The sequence below is a fragment of the Mugil cephalus genome, chromosome 3 (assembly GCF_022458985.1).
Source record: "Mugil cephalus isolate CIBA_MC_2020 chromosome 3, CIBA_Mcephalus_1.1, whole genome shotgun sequence".
In the NCBI taxonomy this organism is placed as follows: Eukaryota; Metazoa; Chordata; class Actinopteri; order Mugiliformes; family Mugilidae; genus Mugil; species Mugil cephalus.
Window position 1 is genome coordinate 17,494,506 of NC_061772.1, and position 20,495 is coordinate 17,515,000.

Below are 20,495 nucleotides of genomic sequence, written 5' to 3' on the forward strand. Positions count from 1 at the left end.
ACCCTAGCATGAGGTGCAAGTGGTGCATTTTAACCTGGTGCTGCCCAGTCCTGCTCGGCTTAACTGTGTTTCTGTTGTGTCTCTCCTCTGGCTGCCTGACCGAGCGAAGACAAGGTCACGTTGCCTCTTCTCAGACACTTGTATCTGTTCTAGCGTGGGAGCGGCAGCAATAAGCAATGAGCAATAAACAATAATGATTTAATAATAATGAGGCTAACCCAGTACAGTGGCATCACCGTTCTAAGCTAACACAATTACTTTCTGCTACATAAATCCCCGTGGTGCCATACACAAGATGACGTATTTTAATGTGATCACTTGTATGGAGGCTATGTAGGACGTAAGGGGTGCATCAGATCAACAGTGGCACTGGTTAATTTTGCGTGTGGTGTGTGTGTGTGTGTGTGTGTGTGTGTTGTTTAACCTTAGTAAAGAACCCTGTGAAGGAGATTAAAGCTTTCATATAATTACTGTTATCTAAAGACTTCTCACAGAGGGTTCTTGTGCCGTATATCTCCACCATCGCTGCAGGTAAGCTCCTATTGCCACTGAGACGTGACATGCACTGTTAAAAAATAGTCCATTTTTGACATAATGATGACAATGGAGCTCAGGCTACTATACATCCACACAAACACCCACTAGGACGCCATGTTCCGCAACTTCCTTTACCACCCGGTTGCATTAAATCTCTCCGAGCATTGTTGGAAACACAGAAATAGCATCCAATTGAATCCCTGTTTGTAGCAGAGCAAACTGGGAAAAAAAAATAAAAAAAAAGCTGTTTTCAACAGGCTAACTTGTTAGCGTTGGTTGGAGTGCACTCTGATGATTCTCCATGGTGGTTTGTGACTCTGATTTCTTCAGTGAGGGGGAACAAGAGTGTAGTTTTCATCATGCGTTTCACAGCCAAGAGTCTGAGCTTTCCAACTAGACATTCGACATGCTAATTGAGTCATCCAAAGAGGTTAAAAAAAAAAAAAAAAAGGCGTATGTGAGTGGAGACCCATCATCCACTCTCACTCTCGTGACATAACCCACTGTGGAACCCTTCTTTCATTAGCTCATTTCTCCACAAGCTTTGATTATGCGAGTCCTTTCTCTCTTCTGCTCTCTGGGGAGAAGCAAGAGACACTTTGTTTCATGTCTGAGATGCTTGGTTACACTGGCCACATTTACTGGGAGAGGAGAGGAGATGACGAAACCTTTAATGGTTTAATGTATCTCTTCTATTTTTAAGAAAATGACAAAAACAATCAAATGCACACCCTTGGCTTTATGGTAACCACACTGTTCTGCAAACACTCGGTGGTCCTGGAGGCTTGGATCACTTCATGAAAACACAACATAGTCCACACGTAAGGCGACCAAGGATTGTCGCTCGGTGGTCTAATTTTCCAGATCTTGGTTGTGTAGGTAGCCACTTCAAAAGCTTCCCACACCAAATATTTCCAAGTTGGTGCTTGGGGTCTACGTGTTTGTGTTAATTTCGATCGCATCACATCACCCCGACTTTGTGTCAAAGAGTCGACGATGACAAGTCAATGATGTCACACATTAAAACACAGCAGAAAGTAATGCTTTGCAACAATGAAATCTATATTCTTGACCTGAATACAGACTGTAGCAATTCACTGAAAAAAAAAAAAAAAACATGCTTTACAACCAGACTTTCCTTCAGTCCAGACAGTATCTCGTTTCTCCTGCTGTTCTCTTTTCTCTACCCAGACCTAGCTGGCCTTTGGCAGGTCCTTCCACATGAACTGGGTTCTCCTCAAGGTTTCTTCCTGTTAAAAGGGAGTTCCTCTTTGCCACCGTCGCCTTCACGCTCACATTGAAGGTTTCATGCTGTTTTCATGCCGTTTTTATGCCGGACTGCCGTTTTTGTGAAGCATCTTGAGACAATTTGTATTGTTATTGACACTACGTAAATAAAATTGAACTGAACTGAATACCCCCATGAGCCGTGTATCTCTGACGCCTTTTCCACGTATAACAGCTGAAGGTCTAATGACATTAAGACAATGAAATTCACCAGCAAATTGTGATTTACAGCCGCCGTCTCTCTATTACTGCAGGATGTTTAATGAAGTTGTTAAATGACTGCTGTCCAGAGGATTTGGACCGTTCCAATCATAGCGTTAGCAGATGCCTTTTAGATGAGCGTGCACGGCAGCAGCACTTTTGTTGTATTTCAGGACTGACTTACGTATTCTGCATGTCACGGCAGAATGGGCTTCATCGTTAATGAAGCATGTCCACACACTTGATAAACTGCTGCTTGTTTTCTGTAATGGTTGACTGGGCTCTTCACCTGTCTTCTCAGAGGTGTCTGTGTTGTTATTGTCACATGATCGGCCACCAGACGCCTTCCTGCTTAAAGCGTCTTGGCAGAGTGGTAAGCTGACTAGTTGACTAGTAGGTACAACCCCTACGGTGTACAGAAAAGCCAGGGGGAGTTATTTCAAAGGGTTATTTTTGTAAGTGGACACAATTTCTATTCATTTCAAAGACCTCCTGTTTCCATGTCACCTACTAAATTCCTGAAAACAAACCTCAAGGAGTTTCCTTTCTGGCAAACCGTATCCATGCAGCGAGGGTCATAAAAGGTCCTTGGGATAAAAAAAAAAGACCAAGAAGCTGTTATCTTTGTGTTCAGCGGCCTGATCCTTATTTGTGCCGCTGATCACTAAGCTGAACGCAGTCATCTAAGTTAACACTCACATTTATTTATTTATTTATTTATTTATTTTAATGTGATTGAAAGCAAATTCATTCACCCATTTGATCATCTCAGTGAGCAGCACTGGGCGTTAATGACATGTTTTTTACGTTCATGTCAGTAAAATATTTGAAGGGAACTGCACTGAAACCGAGCGTAGGAAGGGAAGGGAGGAAATATAACCACTACGTTTCATCACAAATTATAGAGTGCCACATTAATGATATCTCAGATATATACTCAGTTACAATAAAATTTGTTAAATTATGATCCTCTGAACGTGATCGAGGCCAAATGAGCAATCATGGAAGCAATCATGCAAAAACTGCCTGAAATAATACTTATTTGCAGTGGTTCAAAATACAGCACACAGCTCCACACACACACACACACAAATATATATGCAAAAGGTTCATATCACACTCCAAAATATCGACCAACAGTCTATAAAATCGACCTTTCATATACTGTAGCCTGCAGATAACAATGTGTTAATAGTGCAAACAGTCCACAAAACTCTTTTTAAAAACTTTTCTTCTGTATTGTGTTATTAAGAGCAAGGACTTCAGGGCAAATTCTAGTCTTTGTTGTCTGCTGTTGTCGCTGCATATCCTTCCGCACAATGAAACAGAGCAAAGCCTGGCAGCATGCGAATGGCGTCATCCAGGGAGCAGAGCCTGGACATGCATGAAATGGAATACGGAGTCAAGACAAGGCTGTTTGCTTTCAAAGCATTGGATCTTAGCAGTCATTGATAACTGTTTACTTAGTGGCATCGAATAGCCCTGCTCATTTTATGTAACAGTGCAAAATATTAGAGACCCGCTCCTTTAATGTCCCCTTATGGTACTTAAGAGGTTCAATGCCGTTTCATGAGTTTCTCCAGCCACAACAATCGGTGAAATGGGATTTGCCGCTTGAGTCACCCGTGCCCCTGAGACAAACGCAGTATGTTTGCTAGATGAGTTGTCTTTTTGATGACTGACATCCTGCAGAGATATTCTTTAGCTGCTCGACTGGAGAAAAGTTTGGATTTTCAATAACAAGTTTCTGGCAAACCTGCTCCAATAATTTAAACATAATGGTTGAGTTTTTATAATCCACATTTTACTGAGCTGTAAATTGGAGCACAATTTGACAATTTCTTGATGAAAACTTTCTTTATAAATAAAATTAAAAAATCAATAAGATTGTTCACTTTTTATACAATTATTGGTCTTGCCCTTTGTTAAAATCTCTAGGCTTTCTGATGCTTGTCTGTCCTTTAAAGTTGCTGACAGATGGACAGATGGTTATTTTTGCCCAGATGCATGCTAGCTACTTTCTCCTCCTCCCTAGCCTACGAGCTAAGATAACCTAATCAGCTGTTGAGCATTTGGCGTTTTAATGCGTCACATGGCTACACTTGCAATTTGACAGCAATGCAATTAAGAACTTTTACAAGCCATTACCAGCGCATCACGATGGAAACGTATACCTGAGGGAACAGGGTTTTAACAATTTGGCAGCCACTCTGTCTGTGGCAGACGAAAAAGTCAGTGGTCTGGACGCTTGGGCGCAACAAAAACTTATCAGCTCATTCTCAAACGTTTGTTGATGCCAAGGCGCTGCCACCCAGCCTGCTTTTTTGTCTGTATCCTGAGGATTGCAATTGGAGGGCCGCCCAATCCAGCTCTCCAATCAGCAGAGATCAATTTGGTTTCCTGGTTCACTATACTCTACATACACGGTCGAGCTGCCACTGGCTACGTCTGTGATTCTGTGATTGTCAGCCCACCCCTGCGCCTCTGGTTCATTTCTTTTTAGTAACCTTTTTATATGGACTAAGCTGTCTGTGACACATAGTAAGTTTTTGTATCGAATTAATGAGGTGCTGCTTAACTACACAGGGACAGTTTGTTTTTCTATTGCAGTTTGCCTCTCACTTAATATCCCAAAATCTCACTCTCAAAATATCTGGAAATTAATAAATAACCCAATTAAATCTGTCCCTCGCTGCAACAACACTATTTGAGAAAACTAGTGTTCTTTACTGAAGATAAGGCAGAGGGATGATGTAGCACACTTAGATAAGAAAACACACAGCTGTGTAGATAATATACAGTTGTAATGATTCCCTTACATACTGTTTTTTCCTCCCCGCAACCTTTCTACTAACAAGTATAATTTGGTGTCACAGTTTACTCTCTGAGTGTAGTCACTCTGCTGCACTATTGTATTAAACTGTGGCTTCTTGTTCTTCTTTTTAATTTCATACTAATTGAAAATTGCTCATCGTATTTGCAAAGTCTTCAAAAGGTACATAATATGACAGTTGTCAAATTTCATGTTTGCATCTTGGAGCACCCGAATTCAATACTGGAGAGTGAATCACATTCTGGAGGCACCATTTAAATGTACCGTCATGTGATTCAGCTGATGCTCTCATCTCAGTTGAAGCAGAATAATATTCAAGCTTCTGTGTCTTGCTCAAGAACTCAACGGGAACTGTTCAAATGTACTGGTTGCTGCACAGATTAAATCCCTACACCTCCTTTGTGCAATGCAGCCTCTTAATAAAGCGCTCTGCCAGGGAAAGGTTTACAGTAATTAGGTTTATTTTGGGCTCACATAAAATACAGAGGGCCTACGGAGGTCACCTCATAATGACAGCACTGATGCTTTGACAGTTAGGAAAAATTAACAAGGCTAAAGAAACAATTAAATATAGCTGAGTTTATTTCTAATGAAAGAGGCAAAACTGAGCTCGGACTGTACTTTTTGTTTGGTTGTCATCCCTTATCAGGTTGTTTTTATGTGAGCATCTCAATAGTCTATGAACACTTTCTTGAGCTTTGCATGAATTACATTTATTTATTGATATAAGTATGTTATTGGCTTTTGGTGCATGCACAATATGCAGTTGAAAGAAAAAGTATAACGGCACAAAATAATGAACAGCAAACCATGTTTTTAAGTTATGTTTTAGCACTCCTGATGGTTAAAGGAGCTAAAAAAGGAAAAATGTCATTAAATAAAACCATAAAAAAGGCTATGTATTTCATATCAGGACAAAATTTTAAGTTATGTGCAATACAGGGAAACAAACTGCATTCTGTCTCTATTTTAACTTACAGCTACCCAGGCTCAATTCTCATCAGCATACAAGTCCAGTAACGTGCCGTTTGGATTTCATTATAGGACGTTTCAACCAATACAGAGGGAAAAAAAATCCTTTTGCACCAAACTGGATAGTCCTACAGTCAACTGGAGTTATTTTGTTGTAAACAAATCCAACTGCACAATGCTCAGATGATGTTTACGACTATGCTGTTACTTTTCTGTCCATCAACACATAAAGCCCACTCAAATGATTCAATTGGCCCATCAGACCTGTTTTACTGGAACATAATTTGGTCCCAAAGTAGTGTTTGTAGGCCAGCTTTCCACCACATAAATTTTGTAGGTGTGGGAAGTTCCGTCTGGTTTCAAGGCTAGCTTATAGTTCATCTGCTAGTTTGTCCTAGCAGATGAAATATGGAGAGGAAAAATGTGACCTTAGCATGGACCATTTTAGCTTCCAAGCTTGGACAGGCTAGATGTTAATTAATTGCTTGTTGTTGAGTACGTTTGAGTTTTTAGGCTTGGAGGACCTGTGTCTGTTCAATGCACTGCTATTTTTGAGAACATGACTGGCGTTGCTAAGGTTAGCTTACTCACTGACAGCATTCAGGACTAGCTCTTTCATTGTGGATGCTGCCTTCAAGTCAGGTCATGGGTGGAGGTGGCTTGTATGTTAATTGTTTACTATTACATGTTATTATTTACTATTAAACTACAATTTATCAGAGGAAAATGCCTTGTCCTTTCATATGTCTTTGCATAATGACACCAGAAGTTAGCTTGCTAACCGTTATTGTTAGGCTCAGTTATTTCTCAACGCCAAAAGCCTCCAGTTAGAGGGGTTCTCAGGACTGCTATGAATGGCAAGCATTTTTTTTTTGTACGACTTCCCATGATGTAATTATAAGCTCAGAAGTTCCATTTCACGCTGCATAAAACCCAATGACAGTGCTGCTCACGACCAATCTTTTTTAAAGATAACCCCACCAAATGCTGTATGCAAAACATCAAATGTCTTTGAAGCAACGCTCAGACACTACTCGTGGTATTTGGCTAGTTAGCGTGACATGCTAATGTTTGCACTTTCAATTAGAGCAGATCCACAAATTGTTTATCTGGAACCATGCATTAACGGACAAATTGTATAATCAGTTTTTGAATGTTCAGTTTTGCAAAGCGCACCCCAAGCCCCCAGCTTCAAGAAGACACACAGTAATGCATGCAAATAAATGCTTGGTATGTACTGTATTAATGCACAAAACAGACAAGTACTAATTGAAAAGAGCGCATACAGGGTTGTGTGTTAATTACAGTCATCATGTTTATGGCACATGGAATTAATGATATTTTCACTATGACTAATTGAGCCTGTTTTGGCCTGAACATGTGATGAAGGCAGCGGCCTCAGTTCTCCTGACAAAGGAGCAACCAGTTTGGTGTCTGAAGGCTCAGGCTTTGAGCAGACCTGACTGACACAGACATCAATGAGGTCGGCCTTCTGAGGCTAAGCTCAGGCATAATAATTAATCTTCTTTGACATCATCATCCTCAGTGTCACCTAGCAACTGTCCACCTGCATTAACGACACCACAATAGAGGGCTGTCATGGACTGCCTGGAGTGGGTGCGTTCACTGGTTACAATGCAAATGCAACCATGCTGAAACAGAGAGAATGTAGTGGATGCCAAATCCTCTGGAGAACACTCGATCAACCTTCTCAACTTGTCGGACAGCATTTACCACACTACTAGTCTGCTACCTATTAAAAAATCTCAAGATATGAGCTCTTAACACTTTGCTGGGTTTTGATTGAATTTTCCTTTTTAGCTGTTATCGCTGGCATCATAATCACCATAGTGGGTCTTCACCTCACTCAATCACACCATAGGTGAGAACAGAAGAAAAAAGGATCATCATCTAATCTGCTGTTATATGCGGCTTTACACCGTTTATATCGTCTTAAGTCTCCTACCCCTGCACAGCAACAGTGTTTAGTGAGAGGAAAAGGTGAGAGAGCTCAGAAAATGCATTCGTTTTCAGTTTTGTGTGGCCAAATCCATCTTTTACGGAAAAATTGAAGTGAGAGCAGGATTTAAATAACTTTCATTAAATATTGACTGGCTCGATTTCCTTTACCAATCACCTAACGAGATAAAGAAACAATCAATACCTTTCTTTTTAAGGAAATCTACACCGTAAACACACTAAAGGGTGTGAAGCCAGAGACCTCCATGCATAAGTGTTTTCTGCAAGACGGGATGAAGTTATCAAATTAAAAATTCTGCATTTTTTAGTGCCCGGCAAATGAACCAGTACGACTTGTCTCTCCTACACACACACACACAATTTCACATTTGCACAGATTCAAGTCTTGCGGCAATCATTTGCAGAAGAAAAGAGAGACTAAACTACCAGTGATTTGACAAATGGAAATTGCACATGGCAGTGTGTTCAGGTAGAAGACAGACTGAGTTCCTCTACGTTTTTACTCCTGGAAAATTGTGGAATAACAGGCTGTCATACGGTGACACATCAGCCTTTGTTAAAGAAATTACTTTGCTCTTCGCCCAGCTCTCTGATGCTCGGCCTCCTGGACAAATTGTCCATTTGGCGAGTGCCGACTAAATGGAACTGCATCTTCGGCATGTTGCTCTACCAAAGCACAAAGAAACCCGGGCAGATAGGAATCCAATTATCCAAGGCAAATAATGGATGTCTCATTTAAGATGTGCGGCCGTTGCAACAGTAATGGCAGCGCCACAATTTTCCCGAAGCCAGTCTCTATCAACTGCATCATCCTCTGTTCAGCACTAACTCATCCGCAGCCATACACTACAGGCTGTCAAGCGTCACAGATCATAATAAATCTTTTGAAGGCACAAGAAACACGGTTTCAAAGATGGAGTGTTTACTCACATGTAACGTAGGTGTTGGTTCTGAGCAAAGGCTCGGGGCTGGATCGTCCTCAGGTTGCAATTCATGATGGTTCTGAAATAAGAACAGATACAATAGCGCTGAAACAGAAACACAAACGGAGTAGAAACCACAGAAATAAAGTGTTTTATTCCCAGTGCAGTCACATACAACTACATGCACACAGTATCATAATGTGATGATGATGTAACCACATCAAGGACATTTACATGTTCTGCTTTTTCACTTCCCTTTTATTGGCACGCTTAAATAGTTTTTTCCTCATCTTTACATCCCCCCTCATTTTGGTCTCTTTTGAGATGTTTCTGTTTATTTCATTTTTCATCATTGTATTCGAATACATGAAGTAAAATTGTCTTTCAAGCAAAACAAAATGGTGTCAGACTACATTGTCAGAATTATTACGCAGTGCTGGTCCCCTTAAAGACATTTTACGTGCTTTCGTCCACAGCAGTAGTACACTGTAACAAGAACAGTTGTCTGTCTTTTCCAATTCTTCCTATTTGAACTTCTGTCTATATGTGTAAGTCCACCCTGCAGGGCTCACAGCTCAAACGGAAATTCGCTTTGAAGCACCATTCGATGAAAGATGTGTCTTTACAGTAATACGAGTGAAACGTGTGATTAGAGCATGCATTCGCTCATTGTGTTAACTTGTATGGAGCGAAATAACTGTGAAATTAAACTAATCCTCATTTTGCTGGGGACCCGACGGATTCCTCTCAAGGACTCCTGGAATTCACAGAGCCCCAGTTTGGGAACCGGTGTTCTGGGCTACAATGGTAATGACTTCTAATCTTGTAATCACAGATGTCTCTTTCCAGTGGAGTCATTGACATCATCGGTGAGCGCCTCATAACGCAGTGTGCTGATTATACCCAGCTGTTGGTGCCAATTACCATGTAGAAATCTGATCATGCTTCTGTGGCGTGTGACTGGCATGTGCCATTTTATCTCCCAAAGGTTCCCAAAGTAGGGCACCGGGACCTCCAATGGACCTTCAGAGGGTTTGGGGATTCTTTGAGAATGTTACTTTAGGTTTCGCCAAGAAATGAACAGCAGTAATTTTATTGTTATTTCATTCCTTTAAAATCAGCACAGCAGTGCGCATAGAAGACTGCGAAGCCTTGCTTATTATCCTCCCAGCAGTAGTAACAATAATTTCAGTTTCACTGAAGATAACCATCTCTGTAAACAGCAGTGATTTGATGTTTGCGGCAGTCAGTGGGAGGCCTTAAACAAGTTTTAAAGTTTACGAGGCCAGTCCAAAACACATTTGACTAAAGGGGAGTCGGGGATCTTTGAATGTTGTACCGTTTATTTTTCTAAACCATACAAAGACCCAAAAGAAAGGCAGAGGCGCTTGACAAAAAACAAAAAAAAAAACATGTTTGTACTTGAAGGGTGCTGTGGAGCTACCTTGAAAATCTGTTGTTCTCTGAATATGCTTTTCCACTTAACCATTTAACAAAAACATTTGATAAAAGACAAGATAGAAATCTACTTAGCATGTAGACGCTGAAACTGTGGTGGACGCGTCCTGGAAACTACTTAGAACGAAAGGCAGAAATGGCAGCAAATGCCAAAGCAGTCAAAGGTTTGGATATAGCAACTGTTTGTTTTTTCCTAAAACATACAAGCAAAAAAATAGTCCACTTTTATATATGGTTCAAAAAAAAAAGAATATGTTTCATGTTTTCATTCCAAACTAGCTGCATGTTTACTGGTCTTCAATGTTTTTCAGACCAAGGACCCCCAAACTGATTAGGGGGACTAAGTTGGCACCCCCTACATACAATATGTGTTCTATATTAAACTTATAATTTTGCATTCAATATAAAATTACTCAAATAATACTAAAAATTATTTTTCTTTTTTTTATTTCAAACACATGCAACCGTAGGGTGCTGACTGAAAGATCTTCTGCCAATATTTATCCCTTTACTCAACTCTGTTGGTCATGTTAATGTGTAGTTAAAGGTGTAAAATCTATTTGGTCAAACCAACCACAGATTTTGGAACCCCCCTTAGGTACCTCCGCGAACCCCCTGTTGAAGACCTATGCTATAGAAAGCATCTTCACCAGCTTCATTTGGTCGTCACCTGGACCTGAACTACAACTTAGCTGTTGGGTTTTCTATCCTTCTTAGTGTGTTTCATATCACTAGTTCTGTTGTGCTGTGGTGTTGGTACACAGAAAATAATCCCAATCAGCCACTGTGGCCGTCATCTATTTCATCCACCATCCAAAGGTCAATCAGCTTGAAAAATCTCACAAAGTCTCTTCAAGCGCACTGAAAAAACACAGAACAGTGTGATGAAACCGCCCCAGGAAGGAAGGAAGAGTTTTCTCTGCTGCGGAGGAGTTCACTGGAGTTTCCAGGCTCCGAAATCAGCAATCACCAGCACCTCAGATTAGAGCCCGAATCAGTGGTTTCCAGAGTTCAAGAAGGAAGTCAAGTTCATCTCAACTGCTCAGGAAGAGGACTGTGTGCGATTTAGGCCTTCACTGTCAAACTGCTGCAAAGAAATAACTAAGAAGAAGAGGACTGGATGGGGCACGTAGCGCAAGGAATGGACCGGCACTTTTTTGGCAAAACCAGTGTACCTTGAGATCCAGTGGCAAATATCCGTTCTGTAAAGTGTGGAAGAAGGACTGTATCGGCGTGATGGGTCTCTGTTGGTAATACTGTTCAGAATTCAAGGCAGCGAAACCAACGTGGCTACCACAAGATTATGCAGCTACACACGTGATTTTACCTTAATGGGACCATCATTTATTTTTAATCATGACGATGACCCAAAACACACCTCTGGGATGCGCAAGGGACGTTTGAAAATCAGCCAATACGTGATCAGCACATGTGAGATGATATAATAACCTTGCTTAAGCTGTAGTTTTTTTCTTCCTACATGAATCCAGCTGTGTTACTTGAGAGACTGTAGAGAACATGAAATAATGAAAAACGGTCAAAGATAGAAGAGAAGAACTATAGAGACATATCGGACTAAATTTTGCATATGTGTGTTAAAATTTAATCTTCAGTCAAACGTGCATTCAGTCTGAATTTAAAAGGGTCCCAAACAGGATATATGTTCCCATTCCTTCCTGGAAATGTAAAACAACACCAGTCTACAATTTATAATGCTTGTTTGTCCGTCTATGTTAACACTGCGATAGACTGGGAACCTGTCCTGGAAGTACCCCATCGCTCAGCCAGTGGCAGCTAGGATAGGCTGTATAATTAAGTCAGTATTTTTAATGAATAATTTCACTTCTTTTTTTCTTTTTTTTTTTATTCAAATTAAGATGGTGATGATGAGGTCAGATGTAAAACGAGGTGATAGAAGGCATCCTGGAGCAACTCTTCCCCCCCCCCCCCCTTTTTTTCCTAATCCCACACCACTAACAGCCCCACGAGGCAGCATCAGAACTGCCTTTCCTCCGACGGCTCAACTCCAGGCGGGGAGGAGCCGGCGTCCCCCGACAAGGCAGCAGGAGAGAGGCGGTGGTAATGAGAAAAATGCTAATTTACTAGTGCTAGGTATTGCACTTGGCCTCCCTGATGAGGGATCAAGGGGATCAGGGGAGAGGCCAGCTCTGACTTTGGAGGGCTAAGGAGAATACAGTTCTCTGCGCACATGGGGAAAAAAAAAAAAAAAAAGAAAGTTAAGAGGAAGAAGAGGTTTCAGAGGCAGCGGCTGAGGTGAGAGAATTGTAAAGGATGTGGTCTCGGCCGCAAAGCAGGAAAGGAGCATAGCATTGCTTTAAACAGTGAAGCAGGGATGAGAATAAAAAGATCACAAAGATCACAATGTTGCAGCAGGGACCCTTAATTCAATTTTCCCTGCTGCTTTTCAGCATTATTTGATCAGTGGCTGAGCAAAGTGAAGGGGATGTTCCACCAGCGTGTGACTGTTGAGAATTAAAAGCTTGTTTAAACATCAGCTTGCGTTAGGATCAGAAGAACACCCCTTTAACTCGCTTCTCTCTCTCTCTCTCTCGGCACAGTCCAACCAGCAGCTCCTCTCGTCCCTCAGAGAAGAGCTGGGACGCTGCTGCATCTGCGGCTCCGAGTTGAACAACCGCTCTCAACTCTCTGCGGCATGAAGGCAGAAGTTGGACAGCGGGGATTAGCAGCGGCGCAGCTTCCTTCTGATTTTCTCCAGATCCGCAGCGCAGCAGGTGAAGCGCCCGTCACCCCCAACACCCCCTCCCGCCCCCCAGCAGACAACAGCATCGGCACTCACAGTCTCTGTAGTCCAGTGTAGAGCGCCATATCGACGTCTCTCAGAGTCTGCAATCCTGTCCAGTTCTCTATGTGTCTGAAAGCACAAAGAAAGAGAATAGTAAATGAGATGCTCCCGTTCATGCGAGCGGAAAACAAAACAAACTAAAAGACAGGAAAAAATGTATTTTTTTTTTCGCATTCCAAGTTGCAAATTAACTGGCAGGGTGTTGTCAAAACTTTTTGAATCCATATTCATTTAAACTGCAATTATTGGAACAGTTCTGACAGAGCGCTCTCTGCTGCCCTCTGATAGATTTAATTGCCAAGAGGCAGCTTCTGAAGCTTAATCTGTGTTAGAGCAAGTGTGGGAGGGGTGCGCGGAGGGGGCCAGGCCAGGTAAACACTGGAGAAGACTTCTCTTCTGCTAATACTATTACACTCCCAGGGGAACAACTCGTTCTGTGTGCTGGCATAAAGGCCCAGAAGCTGGTGCCTTTAAATTAGCTTTAGACGAGAGAGAGGGGGAGAAAGAGAGAAGGAAGCGTTTATGAATGATTTGTTTGTTATGGTTTGGAAATGAGATAGTCGAACACGTCAGGCACACAGGTTTCAATTAAGCCGGGGAAATGAGGAGACATAGCAGAGGACATGGCAAAGGCTTTATTGTTTTGTTGTGCAGAAAAAGAAATATGATTAGAACATAATAGGAAGTTTGTCCTAAACGTAATATTTCATATCAGTTTCTTGAACCAATTAGCGAAACACATACAGATGCTTTTTATATGGCGAGATGACATCTGACGCTTCCGTATGAAGACACAAATGAATCCATTTCCATGCGCGCGTAGACATATACCAATCATCCAACCAATGTAGAAAAGTTTGTATTTCATGACAACAGCAGGAAAATAACATCGCCGTAACTGGCTTTAGCACGATGAGACGTATGACATGATGTGCTCGAGGTGCGTCGCCTGCCGTTTGTGGCGAGGAGGACACAGGTCTGCCAAATGTGACCGCCTCTGCCAAAACCCCACTACACGCGACATTATTGTTGGCTAATGTGTTGCCAATTTTTGCTGCACAAAGGCCGCCTGAAGGGAGCAGTTAGCATCACGAGAAAATGACTAACCGGGTTTTCTGGTGAGTGAGTTTTAACCTTACGATTACATTGGGAATAGCGGTAATTCGGATTGTTAATGTGTGCCGAGGTACCGGAAATTAAGCTTGGATTTACCAAAAAAAAGTTTGGAATATCTGAAATCTGGTGGACTGCAGGTGTGATTCACATTTGCAAAGTACACTAGGTTTACTGATTAGGTAACAGTGTTAGTCATGGTTGGGTTATATTTGCACTTTCAAGTGTCTCATATCCAGAACAAATATCTTTTATATCTTTTTAACATGCAAATCATGTCAGCTCCACATCACAACATGGTAATAGAGCACCTAAATCACCTAAAACAAGTGATAACTTGTAGACTTTAGTAATTTGTTCATAAAAAACACCAGTTAGCTGTAAAGACTTCTCGAGGATGAGTCATGTGCAGTGCAGTGCAATGATTTTGTAGCGATATAGACAGCTAGATGGGTATAAACATAGTTGGGAGAGGCTCCAGCTCCACCGCAGCCCTCTAAAGCAGGGGTGTCGAGCATACAGCTCATGGGCCAAAAGCGGCCACCAGAGGGTCCAATCAGGTCCATGGGATGAAGTGTGATAATCAGAAGACTTTTTTTTTTCCACTTGGGGTCGCTCTGATCTGGTCACAGTCGCGCCATAACACAACGATGAGACCCAGAACTAAACAGCAGATGGCAGTAGTGCGTCAAAATCGCACTAACTGTTCTAAAGAAATGTACGGTTATAGATAAAACAGTTGTTTTTAAATGACTGGGCTGTACGTGGCCCATGAACTAAGCTGTAACAGACAACAATAATAGACCACATGTCCATTCTTCATGTTTTGCACATGCAGCATAACGATAACCTCGAACGCCAACGCTATGGAAACACAAAAAATTTAAAAAGTAACTTGAACTCTAACATTTGTCTTTCACGGTGCCCTCACACCCATAGATCATTCTGCAGTCATGATGATCGGTTCGTAAATGCTTTAAGAGCTTTCTTTAACAGAAATTACTGAAGCCATTTGAGTGGCAGAACAGTGGCTTATTCCAGTATAATTGCAGAGGTGTCTCGACAGACCATTTACTGATGTGTACGTATTGTAGAGATGGACGCAATTAAATTTTCAGAATCTTGCTAAAACACATCTACAACTGATTTTATCCCTGGGATGACTAAGTGCATAAGCTTTCTGCATGCTGTATTAAAGTGATTCAGTGTAACTACGGGAACAAAATTGAATATTTAGCATATTTCTGAATTTAGGGGATGTGGGCGCAGTACTGTGAGCTAGGGATCCCAGCCAACACAACCAGTTGTATTCTGCAGACAGACTCTTATCCACACAGACACAAAGATGTCAAACATTCATACCACCACTGCGGACGCACTAAAAGCTGACCAACGCGAGTGCAAACAAAATGGAAACATGTCGTGGTTGTGACTGCTTCGCGCCGATAGTCACACCGCTGATGTTGAGATTAGTGGTGAACTGAGGGTAGCTGATTCTGAAGGCAGGGAGCTGAGTCATTAATATGACCTGCAAGCAGAAAAGACGGATTTCCCTCGCGAGGATTTGCTTGCTCACAGTCCTGCTGTGTTGCCCCAGAGACGGAGAGAGAAGGAAAGCTCAGAGCAAAATAAATCCGCGCATTGGGGTTCTCATGTCCTATTGGGTTTCTGCCTTCGAAAAGAGAGTGTTTATACTCAATTTAGTGACGAGTGTCCGCATCTAAAAATTCATCATTTAATAAATGAGTTAGTGGAAGTTATTTATTGGCTACAGGTAAAGGAAATTTAAAATAATGGTACAGATGGTACAGATGCCAACAGTTAAAATACTTCATTTGTTTCCTACTTAAGCTAAAATATTTTATGGCAAATACTGTTGACATACAGATGAGCTGGACGTCATGTATGGAAGAATATTAGAGCCACTGCTGAGAAGAAAAAAAAATAGAGGAGGTAGTTTATTTTTTTTTCATCATGTGCAGAAAAAAGTGGAAATTTCAAGAAAAAACTCAAAATACATGTCATAAAGTAGACCTTCAAATCGGTGTGCCACAGAAGATAGATAGATAGATAGATAGATAGATAGATAGATAGATAGATAGATAGATAGATAGATAGATAGATAGATGCTTTATTCATCCCAAACTGGGAAATTTCACAGCTGAAGCAGCAAAGTACAGACAGAGTATTGGAGCTTAATTAATAATTAAAACTAAGAATTTGAAATTGTATTGTTATTGCTTTTTTCAGTTATATCCGGGAAGTCGATGCAGCCAGGTCTCCGTAAAACGCAAACACTGCTCATAGTACACTCCCTGTGGGTCCCAAGAAGTGCACAGTTTATCCATCCTGCCAAAGACTGTGTGCGCTTGTTGCGACTTCCCGGACCACAGTGCATCTGTGCCTGACTTCAGGACTCTGTGGGCGGATAGCATATAACATATAATATATAATGTATGAGAAACATAACTGAGAAACATAACTGAAAAACCACAACGCAATACCCATTACTCTTCCGCGGCGTATCGGTGGTACCATATGCATATGATACTAAAATTTCAAAATTTCCACTTTTTTCTCAAAGTGCATGATGACACTCATTTTCCCCCTCATGGGTGGCCCTAATACCCTTCCGTTCTCATGCCTTATACCGTCACCACAGGGAACTCTACATGATTTGGCTTCACTTTTGAGGAGCTGCTCCACCATCCATCTCTGTACAGGATTAAATACACAGTGTGTCCAGCATGCATCAGATGCACATCATTAAAGCGACACTGTACAGTGAAACACCGCTACCAATAATGTACACCAAATGTTTTCATTTGCAGCACAAATGAGGCTCTGTGATGTAATTTCGCATTACCCCCATTTTCATCAAGCTGCTGTCAACAAACAGCACAGAGGAAGCAGGCAACACATCCCCGCGGACCTGAGCACGCTGTCAGCGCAGAACCTCTGATTGTCCGCGGCACTCTGAATATGCATATGTGGATTAGGCTGCGGTGGAAAGATGGATATGAATAACAAAGTTGCTGAAATGACACAGGAGCATTTAATCAGCGTTCTGTTATTCCGGCATCCTCCGAGGTAGACGGTGTAACACAAAATCGGCGTAATTCGGAAAATAGTGCAGACGCTATGGCATTTTAAATTTCAGGCACTGAAGAGGTAACTCTGATCCTGACTTACAATGAGCGAGACAATACCTTTGTTTAAGTCGCCACTTTGTCAAAACGAATACGACAGAGAAGAGGAGATGTAAGGGGGGGGGAAAAGAAAGACATGATTTAAACATGAATTAAAGTCAGCTTTCATTATTTCTGTTTCTTCCCTCTTATCTGTCTTTAAATGATTTGTTCCCAGCAGCACAGTATTTTATGATCCTGTTTTCTTGAAGTGCTTTCTAAATAAATTTGCAGCGACACGGCCTGGCTAATAACCGCAAAGTACAAAGGAAATGAGCAGGATGCTATCAGAACAAACTGTACAGGCAGAGCCAACAGATTGCTCTCTAACATACAAGCCTCTGAAATTACAGCCACTTTCCATCTGCTTTAGAAAATGGCCTCCAACTAAGTACAATCTGAACTGGGTGGCGGGGTGGTTCAGTGCTTGAGGAGAACACCCTGGAACCAAACAGTAACAGATTCGATCTCAGCAACGGCCATCTGTTGTGTTGAAGTGGCCCAGGGCTACGCTCTGAACTCCCTACCTGCCATTTTGTCCTGAGCCTCTGTGACTATGAGCAACAGAATGAAAAAAAAAAAAAACACAAAAAAAAAAAACGACCAAGAAACAAAACGTTTTTCATTTCTTAATAGGTCAACACGGCAAGATTACACTACCAAGCCCAAATCTGAAAGAAGATGACGATGCTAACATGACCGCCATTAACATTGCTCTCCTCTAGCTGCTATTGACAAAAATATTGAAAACTAATCTGAGCTGTAATTACTGAGTGTGGCTTTTTTTTTTTTTTTTTGCTGAATATTGTATATGAGCATTTTCTCCTGTTTGGGTTATTTATACAGGAGAAAACTGACACGCATTGCTTTGAAATAGCATTGGAGTACAGTAACAAAAAATTGGCGTAACACTACATAATCTCAGACCCATTTTCAAACCTATACTTTCTTTTGATTTGATCCAAACCTACAAGAGAAAAAAATTCATTCTTACACGATTAGATGGATCAAAATAAATTCCAGTGACTGACAGCAGGTACGTTTTGAACAAAACATGAACCGTACCGACACTAACGGTCAAAGGTTTGGACACGCTTTTGAACTGAATGAGGAGGTGTGTCCAGACTTCTGACTGGTTGCGTATATGACTGACTACGAACGTCATTAACAGGCTGCTGCCGCAGGCTGCAAATCAATTGCACTTTATGAATAATGACAGGCTGACTGAGACGAACATGACGCAACTTGTCCAGAAATATTCCAGGACGATTGCAGAGGGGCGGCTGTCTTTTAACCTGATTTAATGAACTGACAAAGCAACCTCAAACTGATCAGGATGAAATTTCCACACATATTGGCAAAGATACGTGCTCCCATGTTAACCCAGTGATTTAAGGTAATGAAGATTAGGCGGTAGTTCAATAGAGAAGATTTGTCCCCGTAACGATCCGTTCCCCTCTGGTCAATGTAGGTTCACTTTTTTTTATTTTCTCTTCCATTTTCCAGTGTTTTCCAATCAGTCCATCCTCAATTTCTACTTTAATCCAATGAACTATTTGCCCCCTGTGTTCAAGCCAATTATTCCTTCATCTTTGTGCTTTAATTTAACTGTTCTGTTATTCTGTCCACAGGCCACCGTCCTCATCTGTACCTCACCATGGTCATCCCAAAAGTCTTCATCAGAGGCATCCTTCAGCCATCTGACAACTTTATCCTCTCCTCTATCAACATCACTCTCTCCACTCCGGGAGTCCTGTCTCCGTCTGCCTTCATTGGGGCTTTATTAGGATTCAGCTCTATGACACCGTCGCTCTTGGGAGTCTAATGGCCAAACTATTGTGTCGCATGTTCGCATTTCCTCAATAAATGTTCATTCTGGACCCCCTTGATGTCTCCTTATTGAAAAATCACATACACAGCGGGAAGGTTGATGAAACATTTAGATTAATTCATGGTTTAGCTTTTGAATGCATATTAAAGTCGAGCTGACGGCACAAAATACTGCGGTTGGACCGCAGTGCTTTCAGACTAAGTAATCAAACAGACCACAGTTTGTTTTAACGCTACCAAACAGGTTGTGTGTGAATACACCATAAAAGACGATGGAAACTATATGATCCATGTACACGTGCCCATTATAATAAGAGATGTTTTGGACCAGGAGGCACCAGACATGCGAATATATCGTAACATCAAAAGCAGAACATTAAATCGTAAAATACTGAAATGATAATAACTATCTTGGAAAAGCTTGTATGCTTGAAGTGAAGTAACTGAGCACAGTGCTGCTGGGCCTTACAAGCTGAAACCAAAACAACAATCTGTAAAAAGCCAAAATGCTTTGGAAAGCTACGGCTAAGGCTTTATGCTTCTGCGTCAATGTGGCGCTGTAGCTATGGCAACAGACCCTACAGAGACCCTAGCGCCGTAGCTTGACGTGCACCTCCCCTGAAATGACGCAGACCGCAAGAGCTAGGATTTGGTCCACTTGGTAGTTGCGTATTTCTGCTTTTGTGTTTTTCTGTCTGGTCATCCGTCTCCATCCATTTTTGAATAGATTGTTTTGGATCAGTAAAAATGGACCACAGCGAAGAAAGACTGACAGAAGAGGTTCGAAGATAGAAGCATTTGCACGACTGATGTTTGGCAAAATCTTGGCGAAAGTTTCAGTCGCCATTGTTGAATGTAAAGCAGGAAGTAGAAACAAAACAGAGGCACAAGTATAAATGTCTCGTACCGGCACAGGCCACGACTTCAAGTCTCAAATAAACCGCTCAAAAGTCACTTTGGTTCTATGGATGCATGGTTCCACTTTAACATAATACGCCTAAAATATCCTTAAGTTAACTTATTTATTTTGCCAGTAATGACGTTCAGTATTTTAAGAGACCGTCATCAAGATATTTTCTTTCCTTCCTACACATGGCTTGCCGCTGTAGAGGGTTTAGAGAGGCAGCCGTGTGAGACACGTCAGTCAATCTCTGTTAATAAGATGAAAAAAAAGGTCATTAGCCACAGGGCTGTACAATGTCGTGCCTGTAGCACGGAGACGTTTTGATGTGCTTGAACACAATACGATTTTGATTATACCTTATGAGAAAAGAATTCCCTGTGCTGAAATGTGTGGTAATATAAAAAAAAGAAAAAGACACACGAGGCTCCCAGTTGCACAAATACCA

At 41.5% G+C, this 20,495-nt stretch overlaps 1 protein-coding gene across 2 annotated transcripts in view; it reads right to left on the reverse strand.

Annotated features, from left to right (window-relative positions):
• Positions 1-20,495, reverse strand: part of ntrk3b (neurotrophic tyrosine kinase, receptor, type 3b) — a 188,198-nt gene that overhangs the window by 136,104 nt on the left and 31,599 nt on the right. For both annotated transcript variants that reach the window (XM_047581346.1, XM_047581345.1), the window contains exons 2-3: positions 13,010-13,084; positions 8,741-8,812 (exon numbers count right to left, since the gene is read on the reverse strand). In XM_047581346.1, coding sequence (XP_047437302.1) covers positions 8,741-8,812; positions 13,010-13,084 — 147 coding nt within the window. The remainder of the gene's footprint in view (positions 1-8,740; positions 8,813-13,009; positions 13,085-20,495) is intronic.